Raw genomic sequence first — 21,249 nt, forward strand, 5'->3', positions numbered from 1 at the left:
GCGGGGCCCGCCGTACATCTGTGGGCGGGGCGAGGAGCGGAAGTCGTATGGTGTCACCTCCGGGACTCGCTCGCTGCGTCTCATCGTTGGGACCGCGACAAGATGGCGGACCTGTCTCTGGACGAGCTCATACGGAAACGCGGTGTGACGGTGAAGGGAAGGTGAGTGGTTGAGACAGCGACGCAGCTCCTCATGCCCGGCGGCCCCCGGCCGTTCTCCTGTGTCCCTTCGGGTGGCTCCGCTCCGGGGCCTGCGGGCCGCGGCTGCCTCGGCGCGGCTTGGCCCTGCTCCCGCCCCCGCGTTCCCATTGGCTGAGCCGCGGGCCTGCGGGGCTGCGCTGCTATATGATTGGCGGCGGCGGCCGTCACTCAGGGCCGGGGCGGGGGTCGGGCCCCCATCTCGGCCCCTGTGCCTGGCGCTGCCCCGGTGGGGCAGGAACGCTGACTGGCCCGTGCCTTCTCGTTCTTTTCGAGATTCCTGCCGCCGTCTCTTGTCTCACTGAATCCTCCGACTTGTCCTGTCCCCGCTGCCTCACGCTTGTCCCTGCCGATTAACCCAGCGCCACTGCCTGTAAGGGGCTGCGCTCCCCTGAACCCCGTCGGTGGCCGGGTGCAGGTGTTGGCCGGGCAGTGCCCCGGGGTGCCCGCTGCCCCGCGCCCCCGGGAGCGGCTCGGTGCATTATGGGAGAGCCGTGGGAGCGCTGGTGCTGCTCGGGGAGCCGTAACCGACCGGGGCCGCCGGACGCCCGCGCGGGCGAGGCTGCCGGGGCTTCGGCCGCATCGCTGCCCGGGCCTCGGAAGGTGGCGTCCCTCCGGCATAGTTAGCGGTGCTCCCCCAGATTGTTGGAAGTGGTTGAGAGGACGTGGAGCATGTTGCAGATCGGAGCTGCAAGGTCAGATTGTTTCTTTGCATGGCAGATGTCTCCAGCGTAGGCTGTGCCATTTACTGCCACAGTTAGCAGTTCTTACCTGGGTTCTCCTTCGATAACTTTTCATTTTCCTTTTTCCCAGTCTCTTAATTCTTCTGAAGAACCTTGTCCCCCATCTCTGTTAGCTCGGTGTGCTCTTGCTTTTTTTAATTTACTGGTCTTTGGTTTTGACTCTGAATGTGTATACATTTACATGTCTAGAGTAATATTCCGAAAGTTACCTGCTAACGTATACTATCAAAACATTCAAACTTATTTAAATCCTAGTCTAGACAAGGCCTTGGCTTTGCACTTTCATTCATGGTATCCTACATATTTGGAAGACTCTTAGGCTGCTTACTATGCCCCTTTATCCCTTTTCAAATCCCTCCTTAACTCTAATTTCTTTCAGGAGTTCTTGTGCTTTTTTTTGCTGAACAATAATCTCTCTGCAGCTCTGTAAGAATTGTTGTGCCCCACACTACTCTTGTATGTCATGTTTAGCTCACTTTTTAAATTCCTGAGGTAGCAAACTTGCCTTTGTGAGGGCTGGATAAACTGAATAAACTTAAATCGTTATATTCATGCTGTTCAGTAGTCTAGATGAAATAATAGAAAAATTTTCACCTACAATATGTGCTGATCCATAACATATTCAAGCCAGAGCTTGGAATCCTGGAAAGTCAATTAGATGTTTGGAATCTGCTTTTGTTTCAGGTACTGTGGCACAAATACCTAAGCAGTTAATGCTCTTGTAGGGTAAGCAATTATCTGTGAGAGTTGCTTATTAGGGTGTAAAGACAGCTCTTCAGAAATGGTGTAATCTTCAGTACAGTTTCTTAACTTATTTCATTGGGTTTTGTCATCAGCTGTCTTAACTAATTCTAGTTTAAATGTTAATACATACATTTCTGGTTTTACTTTGACCTCTCACATGAACCACTCATCCAGCCCTTTGCAGTGCTCCAGCTGAATGCTTTCAAAATGGCTAAATAAATGCTTTTTAAAATTGCAAGGAAAGTCTTCCTCTGTGTCAGTTGCTTTATGGGTACTCTTAGTCTTCTGTATTCTGGATATATTTTCATAGATTATTTTAATAATCCTCCTCTTTCTTCTAGTTTTGCTTTGCTTTGGCTGTATGAGAGAGCAGCCATAGGACTCTTAGATAGGTGGTAAAATGGGACACCAGTCCCAGCTTTCCAGACATCTGGACACAAGAATGAAAGAGACAGAAGCAGAGGTTAAGTTTTTCATCTCTTGGTTGGTTGGGTTTGTTTTTTTTGGTTGTGGGGTTTTTTTTCTGCGTGTGGTTTTTTTGTGGGGGTTTTTTTGTGTATTTTCTTTGTTTTTTGGTTGGTTTTTTTTTTTTAAAAGATCTCTCCACTGAAAATGCATAACTGTAAATAATGTGAAGGTTGTGGACTTAGATCAGGAAATTCTGATGTAAAGGTGCATGAAGAATTGAAGTAGGAACATCATTTGATTTTGTGATACTAACCTTTTGATTGTTACAACAAATTACAGGTATCTGCTTTTAGACTTCATAATACTGGACAACACATTTCTGAAAGCAGATGAACATTGTAGTCCTCTTTTAAAATGTGAACAGCAAGAATATTTTTTTTTTTGTCTCTTTCTACTTTGTCTTTTTTTTGTTTGCTTTTTTTTAGTGTGAAGAAACACAATGGAAAAAAACTTTTAAAATACTCATCAGAGGAGCTCCATTAAAAAATTAGATAAACTGGTTTTGTTCTTAGGGCAGATTTTGAAAAAGTGTATCAGATCTAGTAGTAGTAGTAAGAAGGTAGTTCTAGCCTTCACCTGCATTGTGCTGTTTTTTAGGAATACTTGTCTGCAAGTACAAATGCTGTAGTTTTTGGGCTGTTATTTTTCTGTGCCCAATATTGTGATAATGATGTGCTTAAAAAGTAAAGACCATTAAGTGCAGTAGTTCTTCTAGTAGATTAAAGAAGAGGCAGTCATGTTAAAAAGTAATTTGACTAGTGACTATTCTTGCTGGAAGCTGATGAACCTTGGAACGAGTGGCTTTGAACTGAAATTATTACTGGTGCTTGTACATTCTAAAATTCAAATTGCTGTGCTCCCACAAATCTGAACTTGCTGCCCAGAATTCTTGAAATCATGTGTAGTTCCATGTTTCCTTCGTATCAGGATGTATTATTGTTTTACAGAAGATGCTTTAGCAGACCTGTTCAGTCTTAAAGCTAGAAAGTCTGTTCCTCTTTGTCTTCAAAGGTTTCCCCAAAGTTGTTGAATTTTGTTTAAATGTAGTATGTACTTAGCACAGCTGAAGTCAGACCCTTTAGTTTGTAAATGTGAGCTTAAGGATGGATTTTGAAAATCAGTTCCTTAGCTGTTTATGTAGAAAGTAAAATCCAGCATAAAACAGCTTAGGAGCTCTACTGTATTATTTAGACATCCAACCCGAGTGCCGAGTGGATTTCTGTAATAATGAAGTTTTGTTTGCAGCAACACAAATACTTTTATTGACACTGTATCGCATCTTATAATGCCTGAAACTTTTTTCTTTTTTTTTTCCCCCCCTCAGACTCAACACAAGGCCAGTGTTTGGGGGTGTGAGATCTCGCATTGGGATCCAGCAAAATCTCCTGAATAGATCACCACCAGCTGTGAGCTTCCAACGGGCCTTTGATGCCCGACAGAAGATAGGACTCACTGATGCCCGACAGAAACTGGGGGTTAAAGATGCCCGAGAAAGACTGGTTCAAAAGGACGCTCGGTTCAAAATCAAAGGGAATGTGCAGGATGCTCGAGAGATGTTGAATTCCCGTAAGCAGCAAAGTGTTGCTGCTGAAAAGGTGACCAAAGTGGTGGATGCCAGAGAGAAGATCAGCTTAAAAAGGAGCACTCCAGCTGCTATCAGCCCAGCTATGGGAACAGTAAATCCAGCCATGAAAATCACCAAAACTATCCAAGTAGGTGAAGGGAGTCACCTCAGTTACTTTACAGTTCAGTAGATGTGATAATACATTATTATGTTCATATGGTTACAATAGAAGCAACAATGATACAGTTTACTCCAGCCTGTGGGGTAGCATTCCCATCCTTTTGTGTGTCCTTGCAGCTGCTTGGGACTTTCTGTAGAATCACGCCTTTCATTTAAAATTTCATTTTAATTTTGGGCCCAAAAAGACTAAGGCGGAGCTCCTGTCAGCATTAAAGGAGATGTCTTGAATGGTTAAGTAGTCTCTTTCCTACCTGAATGCAAACAAAATGATGCAGGGTATTTTTTGTAATTCTTATACTGCCCCTCTTTGCAAGTCTGATGCAGTGGATTGTCCTGTATAGATAACTGGTTTATCCTAGTGGTGGGATAACAGTTTAGAATATGCAGCTGTGTTTGTATCTAAGAAAATTTAAAATTCAATGAGCCCTTCTACATTTTTCTCTTTTTATACTTGTCTGGTTTCCAGGGAGTTGCCTGATCACATGAAGCATTCCTACTGAGGCTCGAGATTTATTTCAGTTGTATTATAATCAGTTGATCACCCTGACCTGCTGATTTCTTGGGCCAGTTTTCTGGTTTCACTTTGCTGTTTGTGCAGCAACTTGATTCTTAGCCAGCTTCTCTGAAAAACAACTGCTGTTGAACTGTATCTGTTAGGTGCAATAGGTAAAGTCAGAAGAGAAATTTCCAAACTCTTAAGATTGTTGTTTGATTGGTTTTGCTCCTTACCTCTATAAGCATGTAATTGAAGTTCCTAGCTGACCTCTTGCATTTTCAAGCTCCCAAAAATCAGTAGTGTGCTTACTCATACCCAGAAATCTCCCATTGTCATCAGTTTGAAAGCCTAGGTGAGTGTGCTTTCTGTTCAGCTGTAGGTATTGCTGAAGAGCATAAAACATGTTTCTTCTGCAGATTGGCCTAGGAAGTTTCCCACTACTCTACAGGTTTACTGCCAGGATGATGTAAGAAAGAGAAAGGACTTTTGAGGCAATAAGAAGGGCTAATCGCAGAGTAGTAGAGCAGTCTGTTCAGCAGTTGTTAATTAGGAAGGTGATTAGTACTCTTGCTGTCCTTCTAAGCCAAATCACCAGCCTCAGCCATGAGGAATTGAACATTTTCTCTTATGTTTCTAGGAGTTAAGGTAGTTTCCAGAGACTTGGTGCAGTAGCTGTTTGTTCTGACCTGGTGTTTTGGGATTTTTTTTGTGGCTTGATTTGACCAATAATGGTTCAAGGAAACATATGTTTATATATAGGATATAATGGTGATTCAGACTGTAGACAGAACCTTGCACATGAGTAATTGTCTAAAAATTTTGTAAAATATTTGTACTGAAGTTTCAAATTGCCCCTCACCCACCTATCTTCCTGAATGTGGAAGTGGAATCAAACTAGTGCATCTTGATCCAAGGTACAGCACACAGCTCTGAATGTGCTGTCCTGAGGTCTTGTTTCTCATAAAGCAAGGAAAAGTCTTTGAAACCAAAAAATGACTGTAGGTCTGCTACTGTTTCTGTAAGATAGGTATCCTTGTTTCTGAATTGATTAGCAGATTGAAACATGAGGAGCTGTGGTACAAGTTGCAGTCTAGAGAAAATGCAAATCCGAAGACTTTAATACCTGTGTGGACTATTTTTGTAAAAATATCTATTCTTTAATGGAAGCTTCCAGCTTTTTCAAAAAACAGAAGGGCATTTTTAAGGGTGTTGTTACATGATTTCAGTTACTAGTTAGTACAGGTGTATTCTGTGGAGGAGACGGATTCCTCTGCAGATCCCCCTGTGAGGCCTCCTTGGTATTCTCTTCGAGATAAGAAAAAACTACTTACTTAGAATGACTAATGCTAGAAAAATGTTAGACCCTTCCTTATCTTTCTAGAAGATAATTGGTTAGAATTGATTCTTTGTAATTGGTTATTTTAGACATTAGAACTTCTATGTAGTAGGATAGATTTCAATCCTATACCCTATTGGCCTATTTCCAATCTGCCTGAACCCTATAAAAATACTTGTAGTAACCCATGTACTCGGACTGCTGTCTGACCTCCCTTTCACGGAAGAAATAAAGCCTGTGGAAATGGTCTGCGCTGCTTTCCCGATCTCTTTCTTGTCAGCTGAAGAGGTTGTAAGCAAAGATGGTTTCACAAAAGAGCTGACTGCCTAGACAGGCAGTGCTTACAGGCCTTGTGGTTGAAATCTGCTGGAGGCAGATAGCCACAATATTCCCTAGCTACTTCTGTGCTGGTTTCCCTGTTTCATGGTATAATGGGCTGCAGAGGGGGTGGCTACATTACCTTGTGCATCATTTTATTCCACTACAGCTTATTCCAGCTCTAGTGCTAAGGGGACTGTATACACACAAGTATATACTTGTCCTTCTGTTTGATAGAGATATGTGTTTAGTGACCTGTAGCAGGAAAGAAGAGATACTTTCTTTCTGACTTACCCCATTCATGGTTTTGTATTGGCAGAAATGTAGATCTAGTCGGTCCTGACAGGACTGAAGTTAACTTCCCTTCCTGATGATCTTGGACTAAACCCTAAGTAATTTGAATCCATTTCTTCATATGGCCTAAGATTTTCATTTAAATGAAGCTTTCTCATATTGAACTTATCACAGAAATACAGGTGTTACCTTAGAGCATATTGTGGTAACATATTTCAAAGCAGGAAGGTGAGTTTCATTTAAGTGATCTCAGGGTATTTAACTAAAGGTTTGATTTTCTGAATTGAGGACCTGATGGGCTGTAGTGCTTAATGCTTTGATTCTTTATCTCTAACTATAGCAGAAGGCTCCAGTTCCTGGACACTCTCATCCGGCAGGAATGAGGATCAATGTGGTGAACAACCATACACATAAACAGGTGTGTGCCTGCTGTGTACTTTGTTTGTTACCTTTGGCAGGGAAGAAAATCTGTCCATAAACATTAGCAGGTGCTAAGTAGAAAAGTGTTCAAAAGTTCTCCATCAGCTTAGCTTCCATGTCTTGTATAGTTGAGATAGTTTCATGGTAATTGAGGTTTTCATTTAGTATAGTTTATCTTGATTCCTAATGTATTATCTACATGAGAAGTAGATATTCCCAGTTTTGTGTGTGCTAATGGCATTTTTTTCCCTAGAGGCTGACCTCTAGCTTTGAGGTTTTTCTATACATTTCTTAGTGACACCACATCAGATCAAGTTGTTGGTTGTTTTGATTCACTGTGCTACCAGCCTCTTCAGAGAGAGGGTATCATTGTACACAGTCAAATGTGCTGCAATTGAGGTGGGAGAAGGTATAACCTTCCTGTGAAATCCCAGCTGTGGGCCACTGCTGGAATCCTGATAGGAATTATGTTAGTTAGTATTCTGATGTACTTCCAAAATTCCCATAGCCCTTATCAAGTGGATTTTGAGAATAAGAGTATGGTCTTTTTGGGATCAGTTACAAAGACCTTCGTCTTGGCCCCCAGTCATTCAGCCACCTTACTACCTTGGGTGCTTTCAGAGAAAAATTGCATGTTTTTATTACTTAAATTATTTTGTGTATATACACATAAAGTATTGCATGAAATACTGGAAAACTGACATTCACAATATCATGTCAGGTGATTTTGCCATGATTATAGTAACTTCTATTTGTGTATGTTACCTTTATGCTACCCTCACCTATTCCAGATGCTGTTGTCTAAGGAAGTGTCTTCATTATTCTGACCTTATCACTGTAAATGTGGAATCCATTTCGTTTTGTCTCAAACTCAAGTCCATTGTCCTGATGCTTAGTGTTTTTCCCAGCTCTTTTATTTTCTGCACAATTCTCCTCTGTTCTCTGTCCATTTTTGGTTTTTTTTCCTTCATAGCATTTCTGTGACTGGAACAACTTCCTTGTTTGTAAACCACAATCTTGCTGACTATGACAACCCACTGATTTTGCAAGCTCTCATTGCTAATCTCTCCATTTTTCTTTACCTTTTTACAGAATCAATGGGAAGCTGTTTGCAGTTGGGATTTATGTTCTGGACACTACTATATGTGTCTAGACTTTTTCTTAACATTATTTAGAGTCAATGAAAAAATGCTTGTGTGTAGGAGTTTACCTCAGTATTTTAAGGCCTGGCTGTGAGTGTTAAGTTGAACTGGAAAATTATTCATTCAGTAAAGATCTTAAGTGCAGTGTTTTCTAGGGCCACATGGATGGTTCTGTGCTAAGGAAAGCAGGCTATTCAAAAGTAATGTTCAGTTTCAGTATATTCAGTGGGCATTTGTTTAATTTGAAAAAAACCAACAACAGCAAAAAACTCCAAACAAACAAAAAAAAAAACCCCACCACACACCTCCAAATTAATTTAAAAATCACATGCACAGGCTTCATCTGTAAAGGTAGGGTGCTAAAAAGTCTGACACTGAGACTTTATTCCATTAAAGTAGCTTCAGCAGTCCTAGTGAGGTCCAGAATTAAAGGAATCTGTATGTGATTACAGTATATCTAGGGAAACAGTTTTACTGTGGTGTTTTTGGAAAGAAAGTCTGATAGTTTTTGTACTGATGTTTTGACATTGACTTGTGTACCTGAAACTAAAATCCAGTGTAATTGTGTTCATTAACTGAAGATGATTGAAGGCAGGAGAAAACTATTTATTTTAGAAATGTCTCAGTGAAATCTGCCTGTGTAAACTATTGCCTTCTTCACTTCAGGGCCTGTATGACACAGAAGATGATGATGAAAGTCTCTCTCCCCTTCCTAGCAAACAGATGAAAATCACCACCACAAACAGTTTCCTGCACAACTCGGTAAGGGATTATCTGAATGGTCCCCACCATGCCATGTTCATGTTGCATGGACACAGGGGCTGTGTCTTTACAGGACTTACCGATGAGACAGTTCTTTTAAAGTCTGTAAATGATGTTTTCTCCTCAAATATTTGTTCTTGACCCCACCCTTCCTTTGTGCCAATGCCTCTACTGTTACTTTTGGATTAGACTGGTTTTATGGGCTCTTAGCAGCCAGAATGTGTGCATTCTGCCCTGCTGGCAGGTTGCTACATCCTGGCTCTTGACTGACTTCTTTTTGAGGAAGTGCACTGAACCTGTCTTGTAACTGTGTGAGTAAACCAGCAAGGGAGGCTTTCTGCTGTTTCTGGAGACTGGGCATCAAAGCAGGAAATCTTGCTGTGCAAAATTCTTAGTAGGCATCTTGTTGGGGAGGACCACTGCTCTGGAGAAGATGGAATTTCAGTACAGACAAATGTAAGATCCTGCTTTTGGCATGGGATGGCCCTCTGCAGCTAAAATTGAGAATTGACTGGCTAGAAAGCAGTAACAGCTTTGTAGGAAGCAGCCTGGGGGTCCTACTGTGTGATCTGCTAAGAATGAGTGAGTACTGCATCCTTCCAGCAGCAAAGGCCAACTTTAGATAATTAATCAAGGAATGTAATTATTCCTGTTTGACATTTTGAGAATGCATCCAGAATTCTGTGCCTGTCTTGGGGCTCTGCAATACAAGAAAGACGTGACTAGAACCAGTAAACAAGGTGGTCAGAGGGCTACTTGTGTTATGCACGAGGATGACACCGAAATAACGAGAAAAAGAACTAATGTAGATATAGCAATAGCAGTAGTTATGCTAAGGCTTAGAAAGCAGCAGTTCACAAGCAGGCCCTGGGAAACAGGCCTGGGAATGTACTAAGAACCACAAACTAATAATTAAAGGATCTAGTAGAGCATGCAGAACACAGTGAAATAATAAATGATAAAGGTTAATGTATAATCAATGATAAAGGGTTCTGGTGGTGGGAAGACAAGCAAGGGGGATTAAAGGGGGGTAACCTATAGTTTTGAGTAGACAAGCGTGTAGAATTTATGACTTTTAGAGATAATATCTACAAGATTTATGTAACTGTATTGTCTTGAAGAATGTGTACTTCTGTATGTAGACCACTTTGTAAAAGGATATAAAAAACTGACGAAAAAGGGGAACGGGGGGCTCTGACTTTGGACGCTAGTCCTCAGACCCCAGGGCCCTCAATAAAGCACCGCACTAAACAACCTAGTTGTTTCGTGTCTCTCTGTCGGGCAACAAGGAGAGGGTGAGAGAGCAGTGTCTCAAGGCTAAGAAGGCTGTAGTGAGATCTGTCCACTCTCACTGCCTGGAAAAAGCAGAGCGTGTGTGGACATGACTGCCTGCAAAAGGCAAAACCCAGGTCCTTTTCAGGGGTGACCATGGAGAAGACAAACCAATAAATGTGCTGCAGCAAAAGAAATTCTAGTTGGTGAAATTCTCACAGTATTGGTTAGCATCTGGCACAGGGTCCCAGAAAGGTTGTGCAATTGTCATTCTTGAATATAAAGTGCTTCACTGGATAAGGCCCTTGCCAACCTAATGTGTCTTTGAAGTTAGCCCTGTTTCAGACATGGGAATTGCGCACAGGTTTGGGCTAAGGTATTCTGGTTTTGGAAAAGCAAATCTGTGTGGTTTTACCATCACGCAGGAGCTGTAGTACAGTGATTACCTCAAGAATTTATTTCCTCATGTGGATGTACAGAATAGAGCTTCTGGCTATTTGTGATTCTCAAATAATCTTACGAGGGTTTTTTGAGGGTTTTTTTCAGGAGTAAATTTGTTCCTTCCAGTGTTCACAGCAGCTTCCAAGCACAAGTTTTAGTCTGGCTTTAAACTCAGGTATTTCATCCTACTTTCCATGTCTTTGTGTGCCCTAGCTTGGTGATTCTGAGGAATTACTGCTTTTTGTTCTGGGGCTTCTCAATCTTACTGTTAACGAGCAATCTTTGTCAACGCTTTGTAAAGTACTGGAAAATCTTCAGATGAAAGGAGCTTTTCAAATTCACATCACATGGTTAAAGTTCATTTAAGAAAAGTACAAAACCAAAAAGTGCTTATGAGGGAAGTACTCTTTCTGGATAAGCATAACTTTTTAAGTTTATGCCCAGAAACTTTCACTGATTTTTTTTTTTTTTTTTTTTTTTTCTCAGAGCTTTTTGAAAGTCTCCAGCACTGTAGTGGTTTTGACACTGGGAAAGACATGCAGTTCTTAGTGCATATTAGTAATACACTGGTGGTGATGCTTGAAGAAAAGTGATGGCTTTTGTAGGCTGCAGCTCTGAGATACTTTCTTTTTTCTTCCTGTAGACTGGTCTGAGCAGCAATAAATTCTCTCTGTCCAAGACTGTTCCCCTGACTAAAGTGGTCCAGAACGATACATACACAGCTCCACCTGCACCTCCCCCTCCTATGCGGACAAAGGCCTTGACAAACATGTCCCGGACCTTAGTGACAAAGGAAGTGCCACCAAAAGAGCCAGCACCTGTTCAGGTGAGCTCAGGAAAGGGGAAAATGCTCTTCATGGAAGTCTGTGAAACATCTGAAACTTGCTGTTCATTGGACATATGAGCAGCTCATTTCTGCCTGCCTTTCACCATTAGTTCTGGGACATCTTCTAGATTATTCTGATAACTGCAGTCCATGTCTCAAGAATTTGAAATCTGTCTAAACATCCTTTCTCTACACATGATCCTGGAGGAATCTATATTGTAGGGAGATGGCAGTTGTTTGGACACTCCTTGGTGGCTTTCATGTCCCTAGGAGTAGTGTTTTAACACTATTTCGTACGTTGTATGTCTACTTCAGCTAGCAAGGAGGAAAAAAGAGTTCTTCCAAATGTACACATGAGACCTCACAGGCAATTTGTAGACAACCTGTCTGGAATTGCTTTGCCAAACTGCCTGATGTTGGGTACAAGTAACCCACCAGGTGTTCCTAGGTGTGTTGAATTCAGCATGCTCTTGAGAGCTGGAACTGTATTTCAGCGTTTGCTGGCTGATACAGATTACAGCAGGGACAGGCTATGAAAAGTGTGGGCATTACCAGAGTACTCTGTATGCAGATTAAGTTAGTGATATTCTTGAGAATAAGAGTGAAAAGTTACTTCAGAGAGAAAGTAGCATGGAAAAAGAGCTGCTTTTTACCATCAGATGAGCTGGGCTTTAGTAAACATTGTTATTTCCCATTACTAGCTGTAGTTCTCTCCTTTGTGTGTGTGTGTGTACAGATATTTCCAGACCTTCCCTTAGTGATTTTTTTATTGCTTTCTTTGCTGTGCTGTCTTGTGTGTCATATTTCTGACCTTTTTCATGTGATGCATTTGTTTGTGTTGGCAGCTGGCGTTCAGTCCTTTGGAAGGCACAAAGATGACTGTAAATAATCTGCATCCTCGAGTCACAGAAGAAGATATTGTTGTGAGTGTTGCTTACTGCCAGACTGTGCATGAGTGACACTTCCTTTCCTTATCCTACCACTTTTGATAAATTATTTGATCTATGGTGAATGCACTGAAGAGGGGTGTGATGTAGGTTTACTGTCAGTGAAAAAACTTCGAGGGTTCCTGACTGTTTGGGGATTCATTTGTTTACTTCGTTTTTTTTTAAAGTGTATGCTTAAGAACATGGGACACAATCTCACAGAGTACTTTGAGATACCTGACATCACTTAGAAGAAGAGTTCATGCCAATTGAAACTTCTACCCAAATTTACGCCCCCATCCAAATTATCTAGAGGCTTCCATTTTCACCAGGCTGAGAATGAATCTGATCTTTGTGTGTGAAAAACATTACTGGCCCTGAATTTATGTAGTCTCTATTAGTGCCAAGTACTTAGACCATAACAAACACAGTAAGACAGGTGTCCAAATCCTGTCAGGTATTTAATAAGCAGGATGGGTGGTGTGATGAGGGAACTAAACCCTTCTCATGCAGTGCCTTTGATGTGACCACGGTCATGACTGACTCTCTGCCCTCAGGAGTTGTTCTGTGTGTGTGGCGCTCTGAAGCGAGCCCGCCTGGTGCACCCTGGAGTGGCTGAGGTAGTATTTGTGAAGAAAGAAGATGCTATCACAGCATATAAGAAATACAACAACAGGTGCTTAGATGGTAAGTTCAATGCCAGAGTTGCATGTAGGATAAATAAATCAAGAATGACTTTTCCACCTGAGTGGAAGGTTTAAAAGCATCTTAGATGTTAATATGCTAGCAAGGGAGAAATACCAGAAAATCAGTTCAATGTGCTAGATAAGATGGTAAGTGCTGTGTTACTAGCTGAATGGATGCACAGTTTATTTAAATGCAATTAAAAACCCCACCCACATTTTCTTAGAAAAAGAAGATTCAGAGTTGGAGGCAGGGTCCTGATGTGTCTCCTGGTCTAACTTTCAGATGAATTTTCTTTTGTTTCTAATTTGGTATCAAGAGCTGGAATGTCTTTAGGAAGGCTTTACCTGCTTACAGAGATGCTTGCAAAGTACAAATAAAACTAATATTTGCAATAGTTTCAGGGTGTACTCAGAGACATTTTGAATTGGACTTGTAGAACAACTAGTATCAGATTCTCCATACATTTTGAATAATGTAGTTTTATTATTTAACCATGTTAAACTGAAATTATTGTTGAAAATGTTGATTTTTTTAGCTGGAAATAGGTGCTTTTTCTTTCTTTAGATGCGTGACAGCTAAGAATGGGAGATCCTCTTGTCTCCCTGCTGAGGGCTTCATACTTCTATGTAACTTGTTAATTAGTATGATTCTTCATATGGCAGTGTTTCAGTGGCTCTTCTGTTGCTCTGATTCTGCAACAAAAGATTTATCAGCTGTTCTTTCTCATGTTTCCCCAGCATGTCAAACTCTATTGCTTGCACTGTTGTGTGATATTTCAAGGATCTTGCCTTACCCCAATTCTGATAGAATGAATTTTGTATTTTATTTTTATTTAGGTCAACCAATGAAATGCAATCTTCATATGAATGGGAATGTCATCACCTCAGACCAGCCTATATTGCTGTAAGTGTCCTTCAGTGGGGAAATGGTCCAAACATTTTTGCAGGTTCTATTTTGAGAATTGTTATCCCATGAATTTTCATTCTCTCCCCTTCTGTAGCACAATATGTTGAGTAGAGTGCAATGTAGCTTGACTACATAGTGTTCTCAGCCCTGAAGCTCAAAAATAATCTGAGATGAGGATGTTTTGTTGTGAGAGAAGCCTATTTAAAACTTGTATCTGTGATATTGGTAAGGGGGAAACACTGATAACAGTAAATGCAGACAGTGTTCAAATTTGTTTGTCATAAAGAGAGGTTGAATGCTGCCTTTTTAAACATTTTTTTTAATCCTCCAGCCGATTGAGTGATACCCCTTCAGTGAAGAAGGAGGGGGAACCCCGCCGGTCAAGTGCAAGCGCCTCCTCGAATCCCCCAGCTGAAGTGGACCCTGAAACCATCTTGAAGGCACTTTTCAAGTCCTCAGGGGTCTCTGCCTCTGTGCAGCCCACAGAATTCAAAATTAAACTCTGAGAGGGGGGGAGCAAGCAGTGGACTGGAAAACTCATAAGTTGGGGGATGAGGAAAGTGCAGGAGTGCAGATGTTATTGCATTTGCCTGTCCTGAAATTTTTTGTTTTCTATGATCGCTACCTTACTGTACAATAGTGTTTCCTCTTGTGTGTGTACTTTCTGTTTTCATAGTTGGAGCTTTCTTCCATGATTTTTTTTCCCCCAAGAGAATAACCTCCCCCTTCTGCCAGTAATGTATTACCAAGCATATACCATGTAACTCCATCCTTTATTCCAAAGCCCCCAGAGGCCATTAAAAGTGCACATAGACTTGGAGGGAAGGAGTGGTGATCTCCTTCTCTTTTCTTCTGACTGACCTTTAGCTAAGAGGGGCATCCCCTTGATTGTCCACAGGCAAGAGCACGTTGTTTCTGAAGTTGCTGCACTGGGTACAAAGGCAGGTTGGGCTCCTTCCAGAAAGGACTTGTGTGCATGTGGTGGCATAACTCTTCCTTCTGTCTCTGTTGGACACTTTCCTGCTCAGCAGCTGGGACATTGAGAAGAAGCAGGAAAAGCTGAGCTGCCGAGGCATGTGCCAGCAGAAACATCAGGCAGAAAGGACGTAGGCACAAGTGCACCAGCCACTGTGCTATGGGCAGGGCTGTTTCAACTCTGGTAGTCCTGGAGGGTTGTTCTGGCATTTGTACAATGGGTATATTTGTTCTGGAGGGCCAGACTCAGTTGCTGTCCTCTTTCTGACTGAAAAATTAAGAACCAGCCATGTTCAGAGCTAGAAGAAACCCTGCTGTTTGACTCCCATTAGACTATATTGCCTTTTCCTGCTGATGCATGGACCTGAGTTGTTCTTACCTTCTAACTCGGCCAGTCTCCTGTAAAAAGGAAGTACCTGGGACCCTTTTCAGATGCTAATACACACGAAGTCTTGTGTCTGAGAACTCAGATATCCTTTGAGAAATGCTGTTTGGGCATTGTTTGGCTTCTGTGCAGTTCTGCTGCTGGCATGCCTGAATTTGGAAGATGATTGCTGCAGTGTGTGGCTTCAAGGAGAGGTTTAGGAGCAGAGGACAGTCAGCGCTGTGCAAGGAGCACGGCAGAGGAGTGTCCAGCCTGTGCAGGGAGGGCAGCGAGGACGTGGCGTGGGCCAGCGGGTGTGTGTGACAAGCCACTAGGTGGCACTTTAGTACTCCCCATTGTACCGCATTGGCACCTTGGATGTTCAAAGTCCCAGTAGCTCCACTCGTTTGTGTTTGTTCAAATTGTATTGGAAGGGAGGAAAGCTGAGAGCAACTTCCAGAACCTGATTGGGATTTGGTCTTGATTGTATTAGTTGGGAGACTAACCTAATCCATCCTGTTCAGCTCTGCTGAGTAGCTCCTATAAGTCCAGATTGTGTTTCTTGGACAACGCCACGTTTCTTTTGCTTTCTTGTTCTGTATGAACTCTTTCCTTCTATCTAGCTTGTGCAGACCATTCCTCTATCTCACTGTATCCCTTTTAGCCATGGGAATAATAAGGACTTGGCAGGACTTCTGGAGTACTCTCTTTGGTTTGAAGGCCAGTGACACCATGATTGGTAGGGTGCTTCATGTGAACAGCAAATGTTCGTAGGGAAGGGGACCTAAGACAGCTAATGTTCTCCTTTTTTAGATTGCCCACCAAATACCTGTGTTTTAATAAAGAAAAAAGGGGGGGAGGGGGAGGAAACATTAGGGATTGGAGAAGATAATGTATTACCTGTTTCTGAATAAACGTTTGTTATACAGAGAGTGGATTCTAAGCCTTTTCAGATGCTGTGAAGCAACTAAAGATAAATGGTGGTGTTCCAGTATTGAGTCACTCCAGTGCTTTCTAGGTGAACATAGTAATTTCAAAACTGATAATGTGAAGAGCAAGAGGAGCTTATGGGTGAGGGAGTTGTTAGTCTTCCACCTTTTAATCTGGTTCATAGAAATTAGCAGCTGACTCTTGCTACTAAATTGAACCCATTTGTGTCTATGTAATTCCAATTCTCTTTTTACAGAAAAAAAACCAGCCTTTGTTACTGACAACCTAGTCATTTAAAAAGTAATTTTATAACAAGACCGGTTCTGAAATCAGGATACCTGTTCTAGGTGAAGTGGGGATACTTTGATTGCCTGCAAGACAGAAGGCTGTGTAAATGTAAAGACGTGTTGTGAGTGCATCTCTTGCTTCTTCTGAAAGAATGGGGAGGCTCGAGGATTTTCTAAATTAATAGATTCATGTCCTTTTGAAAAGCCAAATAGCAAGATGCATTTTAACTTGCTCTTAAACTCTGCATTATGTTGAGGCTATCTGAGAGTTTATAATGGCAGTGACATACTTCCTTGGAAGAACTGCTCTCTGCTCTGTTCCATAGCTCTGTGATCTATGGCAGCATATTCTTATTTTGTACAAATCTGTGAATTAAGTGGTTGTCCAAACACCACTCCATGGCTTGTCTTACAGCAATGTCTTGGTGTACACTGGTATTCTGGTCTTGGTCAGCTCTTTAATGCATCATTGCATGGCTTTTCTGTTGGGCACTGAAACAGTGTAACTGAGTAACTGCGTATTCCCAGTTATCAGGTTATTCCCAGTCCTTTTCAGGTAGTTCACCTTGGCTCTCCAGTTTCTCCTGGACATCCTGCAATTGGCATGCTAATTATGATTTCAAACCTACCACCTTCTGTCTACGTTTATCCTCATGCAACATGGTTATACTTTTGTGAGGTTTGTTCTGTTTTTTTCCTTCTAGTCTGATAAAAATTATGAACTTGCATATGAAATACTAATTGCCTGCACTCTGAATTAATGTGCATTAATTTAGACATTAAATTAAATGGCTGGCCAGGACAGGTGGTAGGTGATTTGTAATAGTGTTTCTTTTGGGTTTTTTTGTTTCTTTTATTTCAAAGTGAGAAATTCTGAAATGATGCCACAATGTGCAAGTTTGGTATATTTTCATGGCTTTTGCATGTACCTTCCAATAATGTTCACTAACTTGATATTTGGTTGGATCAACTCTCCATATCATGTCATATTTTGTCACCTCCTACATTAGTCTTGCTTCAGTATTTTTGAAATGGTTCTGTCTTCCGTTACAAGTTCGTCTGTAAAGGTTTTTTGAGGTTTTTTTAATTAACAAGAGTCTTTAAAAACAATTGCCTTTGAATGTTTCTACATCTCTTTAAGATTTACTTGCCTCTCTCAGATTAAGGACAGTGCGTGAGTTGTACACTGTTTTTACAAAAATATGAACTCGACCCTGGGGCTGCGGCGAGTCCACCCGTCGCCGCCATTATCAGGGCTGCGCCGCGCCCGAGAAACTACAACTCCCGGCGGCCCCCGCGCTGCCGCGCGCAGAGAAGATGGCGGCCGCCACGGGGTGTGCGGCGGGAGCGGCGCCGGCGGGATACACGGGTGAGGGGTAGCGCAGGGCATCGGGAACAGCGCCAGCGGGATACGCTGCTGAGGGGCAGCGTGAGGCCGGCGGGGTGCGCGGCTGAGGGGCAGCGTGAGGCCGGCGGGGTGCGCGGCTGAGGGGCAGCGTGAGGCCGGCGGGGTACGCGGCTGAGGGGCAGCGTGAGGCCGGCGGGGTACGCGGCTGAGGGGCAGCGTGAGGCCGGCGGGGTACGCGGCTGAGGGGCAACGTGAGGCCGGCGGGGTACGCGGCTGAGGGGCAGCGCGGGGAACGGGGCCGAGGCGGCAGTGGCGTCTCAGAGCGGTGCGTCCCTCACAGCTCTGGCGGTGAAGTTCGCGGAGCGGCAGCGCTCGCACCACTGCCTGTTGGTGAAGGAGCACCAGGTGCGGGAAGGGACCGACACTGCACACCCGCCTCGCCGCACGCTGTTCGTCCTCAACGTGCCCCCGTACTGCGGCCCGGTGAGTGAGGGCGGCTGGGCCTTGGGGGCCCGGGGAGCCTGGGGAGCCTCGGGGCTGCTGCGGGCGGGGGGCCGGGCTGGGACCGGGGAACCGCCCGGAGAACTCTGCAGGCTGTTCGAGGGGAGGCATCGCTCCTGCTTTGCTGTACCGTGTGTTTTCTCTTACTCTCTGTGTTAAGGATTCTCTGTCTAGGCTGTTCTCTCGTTGTGGGCATGTGCAGTCTGTGGACATTTGTGACAAGCCTGGGCCAGGAGAGAAAAAAGATAAACTGACATCCAAATTCTTCGACCACAAAACTCTAAAGGTAAGGCTTGCATGGAGGAGAGGAATACTCATGCTTTAGTGGGAAAAGATGGCAGGTACTGAATGGTTCTTTTCAGAACATAAGGCATAGAAAACCATATGGGACATTGGGTGACATGCTTACTTACTTAAGTTTACGCTGTGTATTTTTTTTTTTTTTGCTATCCCACTGCTACTTGTGGTTTGATTTTTATTTTCTTTTTTAAGCTATTTGTACTGCAACTCTTTGCTCCATTGCCAGTTTCTCTGACATAGCTGACTCACCTGGGTGTTTTTTTTCTTTTAGGGCTTTCAAGTAGCATATGTGGTGTTCAGGAAACCAGCAGCTGTCCAGGCAGCCAAGGCTCTATCACAGCAGGGTCCCTTGCTAATATCAACAGAGAGCCACCCTGTGAAAACCGGCATTAGCAGTATGTCACCTCTAGCTATCTTTCTATGGGCTCATGCCAGGGAATAACTATACTCATTGTTTGTTGAATTCTACCCTGCATTTCCCAATTTTTTCTAAGCTGGGGGATGTTCAGTGTTCTGTGTGGTTTTATTATTCACAGGATAGCAATCTTACTGAACCAGGTGTTGAATTCTGGTCCAGTTAACCCTATGGCAGAGTGGGGACACTTGGAAGGGTCCTTTTTCCTGACATTTTTTCAGTATTGCATAGATTCAAAGATACTGTCTGCATCTTGTCCTTAAAATGGAGACCAGACTCATGCAGCAGGCACCAGATATCTGTGAAGTTGACAGCACTTCACATATGACCCCTTGACAGAAGCACAGCCCTGAATATTATGCCCCTTGGGCTTAAGGCTAGCCCACTTCTGCCTGGGCCACTTGCAAACTCTTCCCATCGCATATTGGTTGTACTTGCAGCCAAGTCGGTTTGAGCTGTGGCAGGGGGGAAGCTGAAGCTGAACACAAATGGGAATAGTGTGTCCTTCCCCTACTCTAGAGTTCACTCTAGAGCTGCCCAGAAGCACCACACTAACCTGCTTCTAACAGCAACTACTGCTGACTTGTGCCCTCTCTGTCCCAGAGTGGATCGCCAGCTATGAGGCCTCCATTGTGGATCCGAAGGAGCTGAAGGCTGAGGTGGATGCCTACATGCAAGACTATGATAAAAAGATGGCAGAGGTGAGGCCAGGCTAGGGAGGGAACCCCCTAAGCTAAGTCGTTTTCTTGGGGCAGAGGGAAAGAAGAGGGATTTCTCAGTGCTCTGGCCATAGTGGAAAAGGCTGAGCGTCCCTCTGTTTGGCAAAGGTTTTTTTACTCCCAGTTGCTGGTGGGCAGTCAGACCCAGGTTGGATCTGCAACACCTGACCCTTCCTCTAGGGCTGCCAATAAATATCCACAAATAAATTGGTTTGTGGCTCACATGCAGTGTCATGACTGAGAGTTGAATGCCTGCAGCCCTGATCCCATGTCTTCTTTAAATCTTGTGTGGGAACAGGAGCTGTAATTTTGCCTGTGTTTAAGGGAGGGCTGTGGGGGAGCTGTGCATTAGACTGCATCTGCAGTGGGCTGCTTCATCCTCCTGTCCTTACAGGAAGAAGCCAAAGCAGCCAAGGAGGAAGGCGTTCCAGATGAGGAGGGCTGGGTGAAGGTGACCAGGAAGGGCCGGAAGCCCGGCCTGCCCCGCACGGAGGCTGCCAACCTGCGCGTGTTGGAGAAGGAGAAACGGAAAAGGGCCCGCAAAGAGCTGCTCAACTTCTATGCCTGGCAGCATCGCGAGACCAAAAGAGAGCGTGAGTGTGCAAGTCTCCTCCTACCCCTGCCCCTGTCTCTTGTCTCTCACACTCTGGCCCAAAGAGCATCCTTCTGCCTTCAAGGAGGTTACATCCAGCTGTCAGCAAGCAACTGACTGGCTGGATCTGAATGTTCACTTGCCACCACCTGTCCTAGCAAGAGCTGCTGGAGTATTTTGTGGGAGGGTGTGTGGATTGTGGTTTTTCAAGAGGTGCTTATTCAGTCTGCACAAAGGCAGCGTTTGAGGGGGAAATGAGCTGATTCCTCCCCAAGAGGGAGCTGCAGCACCACCGGAGATGAACGGCTGGAGCCCCAGCTTGGCACTCAGCCAAGGTGTAAAAGGACCCACTCTGGAAAGTGTGTGTTTGTGGCTGTTGGGACTGAGCCCCTCTGATGTGTGGAAGTGAAGCTCCCAGGAGAGGGAGATCTGCTCTCATGTGACCTGTTTGTTCTCTTTCTCTGTGTTTTAGACATTGCCCAGTTGAGGAAGAAATTTGAGGAGGACAAGCAGAGAATTGCATTGATGCGAGCCCAGCGCAAGTTTCGGCCGTACTAGGTTGTGCTGAGTCGTTCCTCAAGTGCCTGTGCTGGGAGAGGGTAGGAGAGATGCCTACTGACTCCATTTCCCAAAGGATTTTGAGGAATTGAGGCAGCTTTGGGTTGCCTCTACCCTTGGATCTGAAATGGGAGATCCCAGCAACTGCTGCTGGAGGAGAGTTCCCTTTATTTGCACCAGTATCCTTCTGCTCTTCTGTCTTTCAGCCCCATGGCACCAGTTCTCAGGGTGCTCAGGTCAAGGGGCTGAGGCACATCCTGTGACAACCTGTATCTCCCTGCCACCCAAAAACACAACTCCTAAAGCTTGATGAGAACTGGGACTGACCTAGCACAGCTTCTGCAGGAGCAGGGAATGGTTGAAGAACTGTAAATAAACTGCTGCTACTGTTTTCAGAACATGGGAATGCTTCTCTCACCCCTCTCCCACTGCCCTGTTCTCCTGTGGGAAACAGCTTCTTGTGTGCTGGGGTGGTGGAAAAATCATGGCCTGTAACCTGCACATTTTATTGAAAGAAGGAGAAGGGAAGTGACTTTAG

General features: G+C 43.8%; 2 protein-coding genes across 3 annotated transcripts; both read left to right on the top strand.

Annotated features, from left to right (window-relative positions):
* Window positions 1–14: 14 nt before the first annotated feature.
* Window positions 15–15,993, top strand: POLDIP3 (DNA polymerase delta interacting protein 3). 2 transcript variants are annotated; one of them, XM_033057381.2, is made up of 9 exons: window positions 15–161; window positions 3,477–3,864; window positions 6,684–6,758; window positions 8,569–8,664; window positions 11,021–11,203; window positions 12,049–12,126; window positions 12,687–12,816; window positions 13,653–13,719; window positions 14,054–15,993. In XM_033057381.2, exons 1-9 carry the CDS (start codon window positions 103–105, stop codon window positions 14,226–14,228), a joined length of 1,251 nt encoding a protein of 416 aa, XP_032913272.1. In that variant the 5' UTR covers window positions 15–102; the 3' UTR covers window positions 14,229–15,993. The 2 variants fall into 2 exon arrangements, with proteins under 2 accessions (XP_032913272.1, XP_032913271.1); XM_033057380.2 differs by having other exon boundaries at window positions 16–161; window positions 6,681–6,758.
* Window positions 15,994–17,482: 1,489 nt separating this feature from the next.
* RRP7A (ribosomal RNA processing 7 homolog A) lies at window positions 17,483–21,109 on the top strand. The gene is made up of 7 exons (XM_033057388.1): window positions 17,483–17,647; window positions 17,967–18,109; window positions 18,288–18,413; window positions 18,699–18,822; window positions 19,446–19,543; window positions 19,956–20,154; window positions 20,626–21,109. Exons 1-7 carry the CDS (start codon window positions 17,596–17,598, stop codon window positions 20,709–20,711), a joined length of 828 nt encoding a protein of 275 aa, XP_032913279.1. The 5' UTR covers window positions 17,483–17,595; the 3' UTR covers window positions 20,712–21,109.
* Window positions 21,110–21,249: the final 140 nt, after the last annotated feature.

Source organism: Catharus ustulatus, chromosome 4, assembly GCF_009819885.2.
Source record: "Catharus ustulatus isolate bCatUst1 chromosome 4, bCatUst1.pri.v2, whole genome shotgun sequence".
In the NCBI taxonomy this organism is placed as follows: Eukaryota; Metazoa; Chordata; class Aves; order Passeriformes; family Turdidae; genus Catharus; species Catharus ustulatus.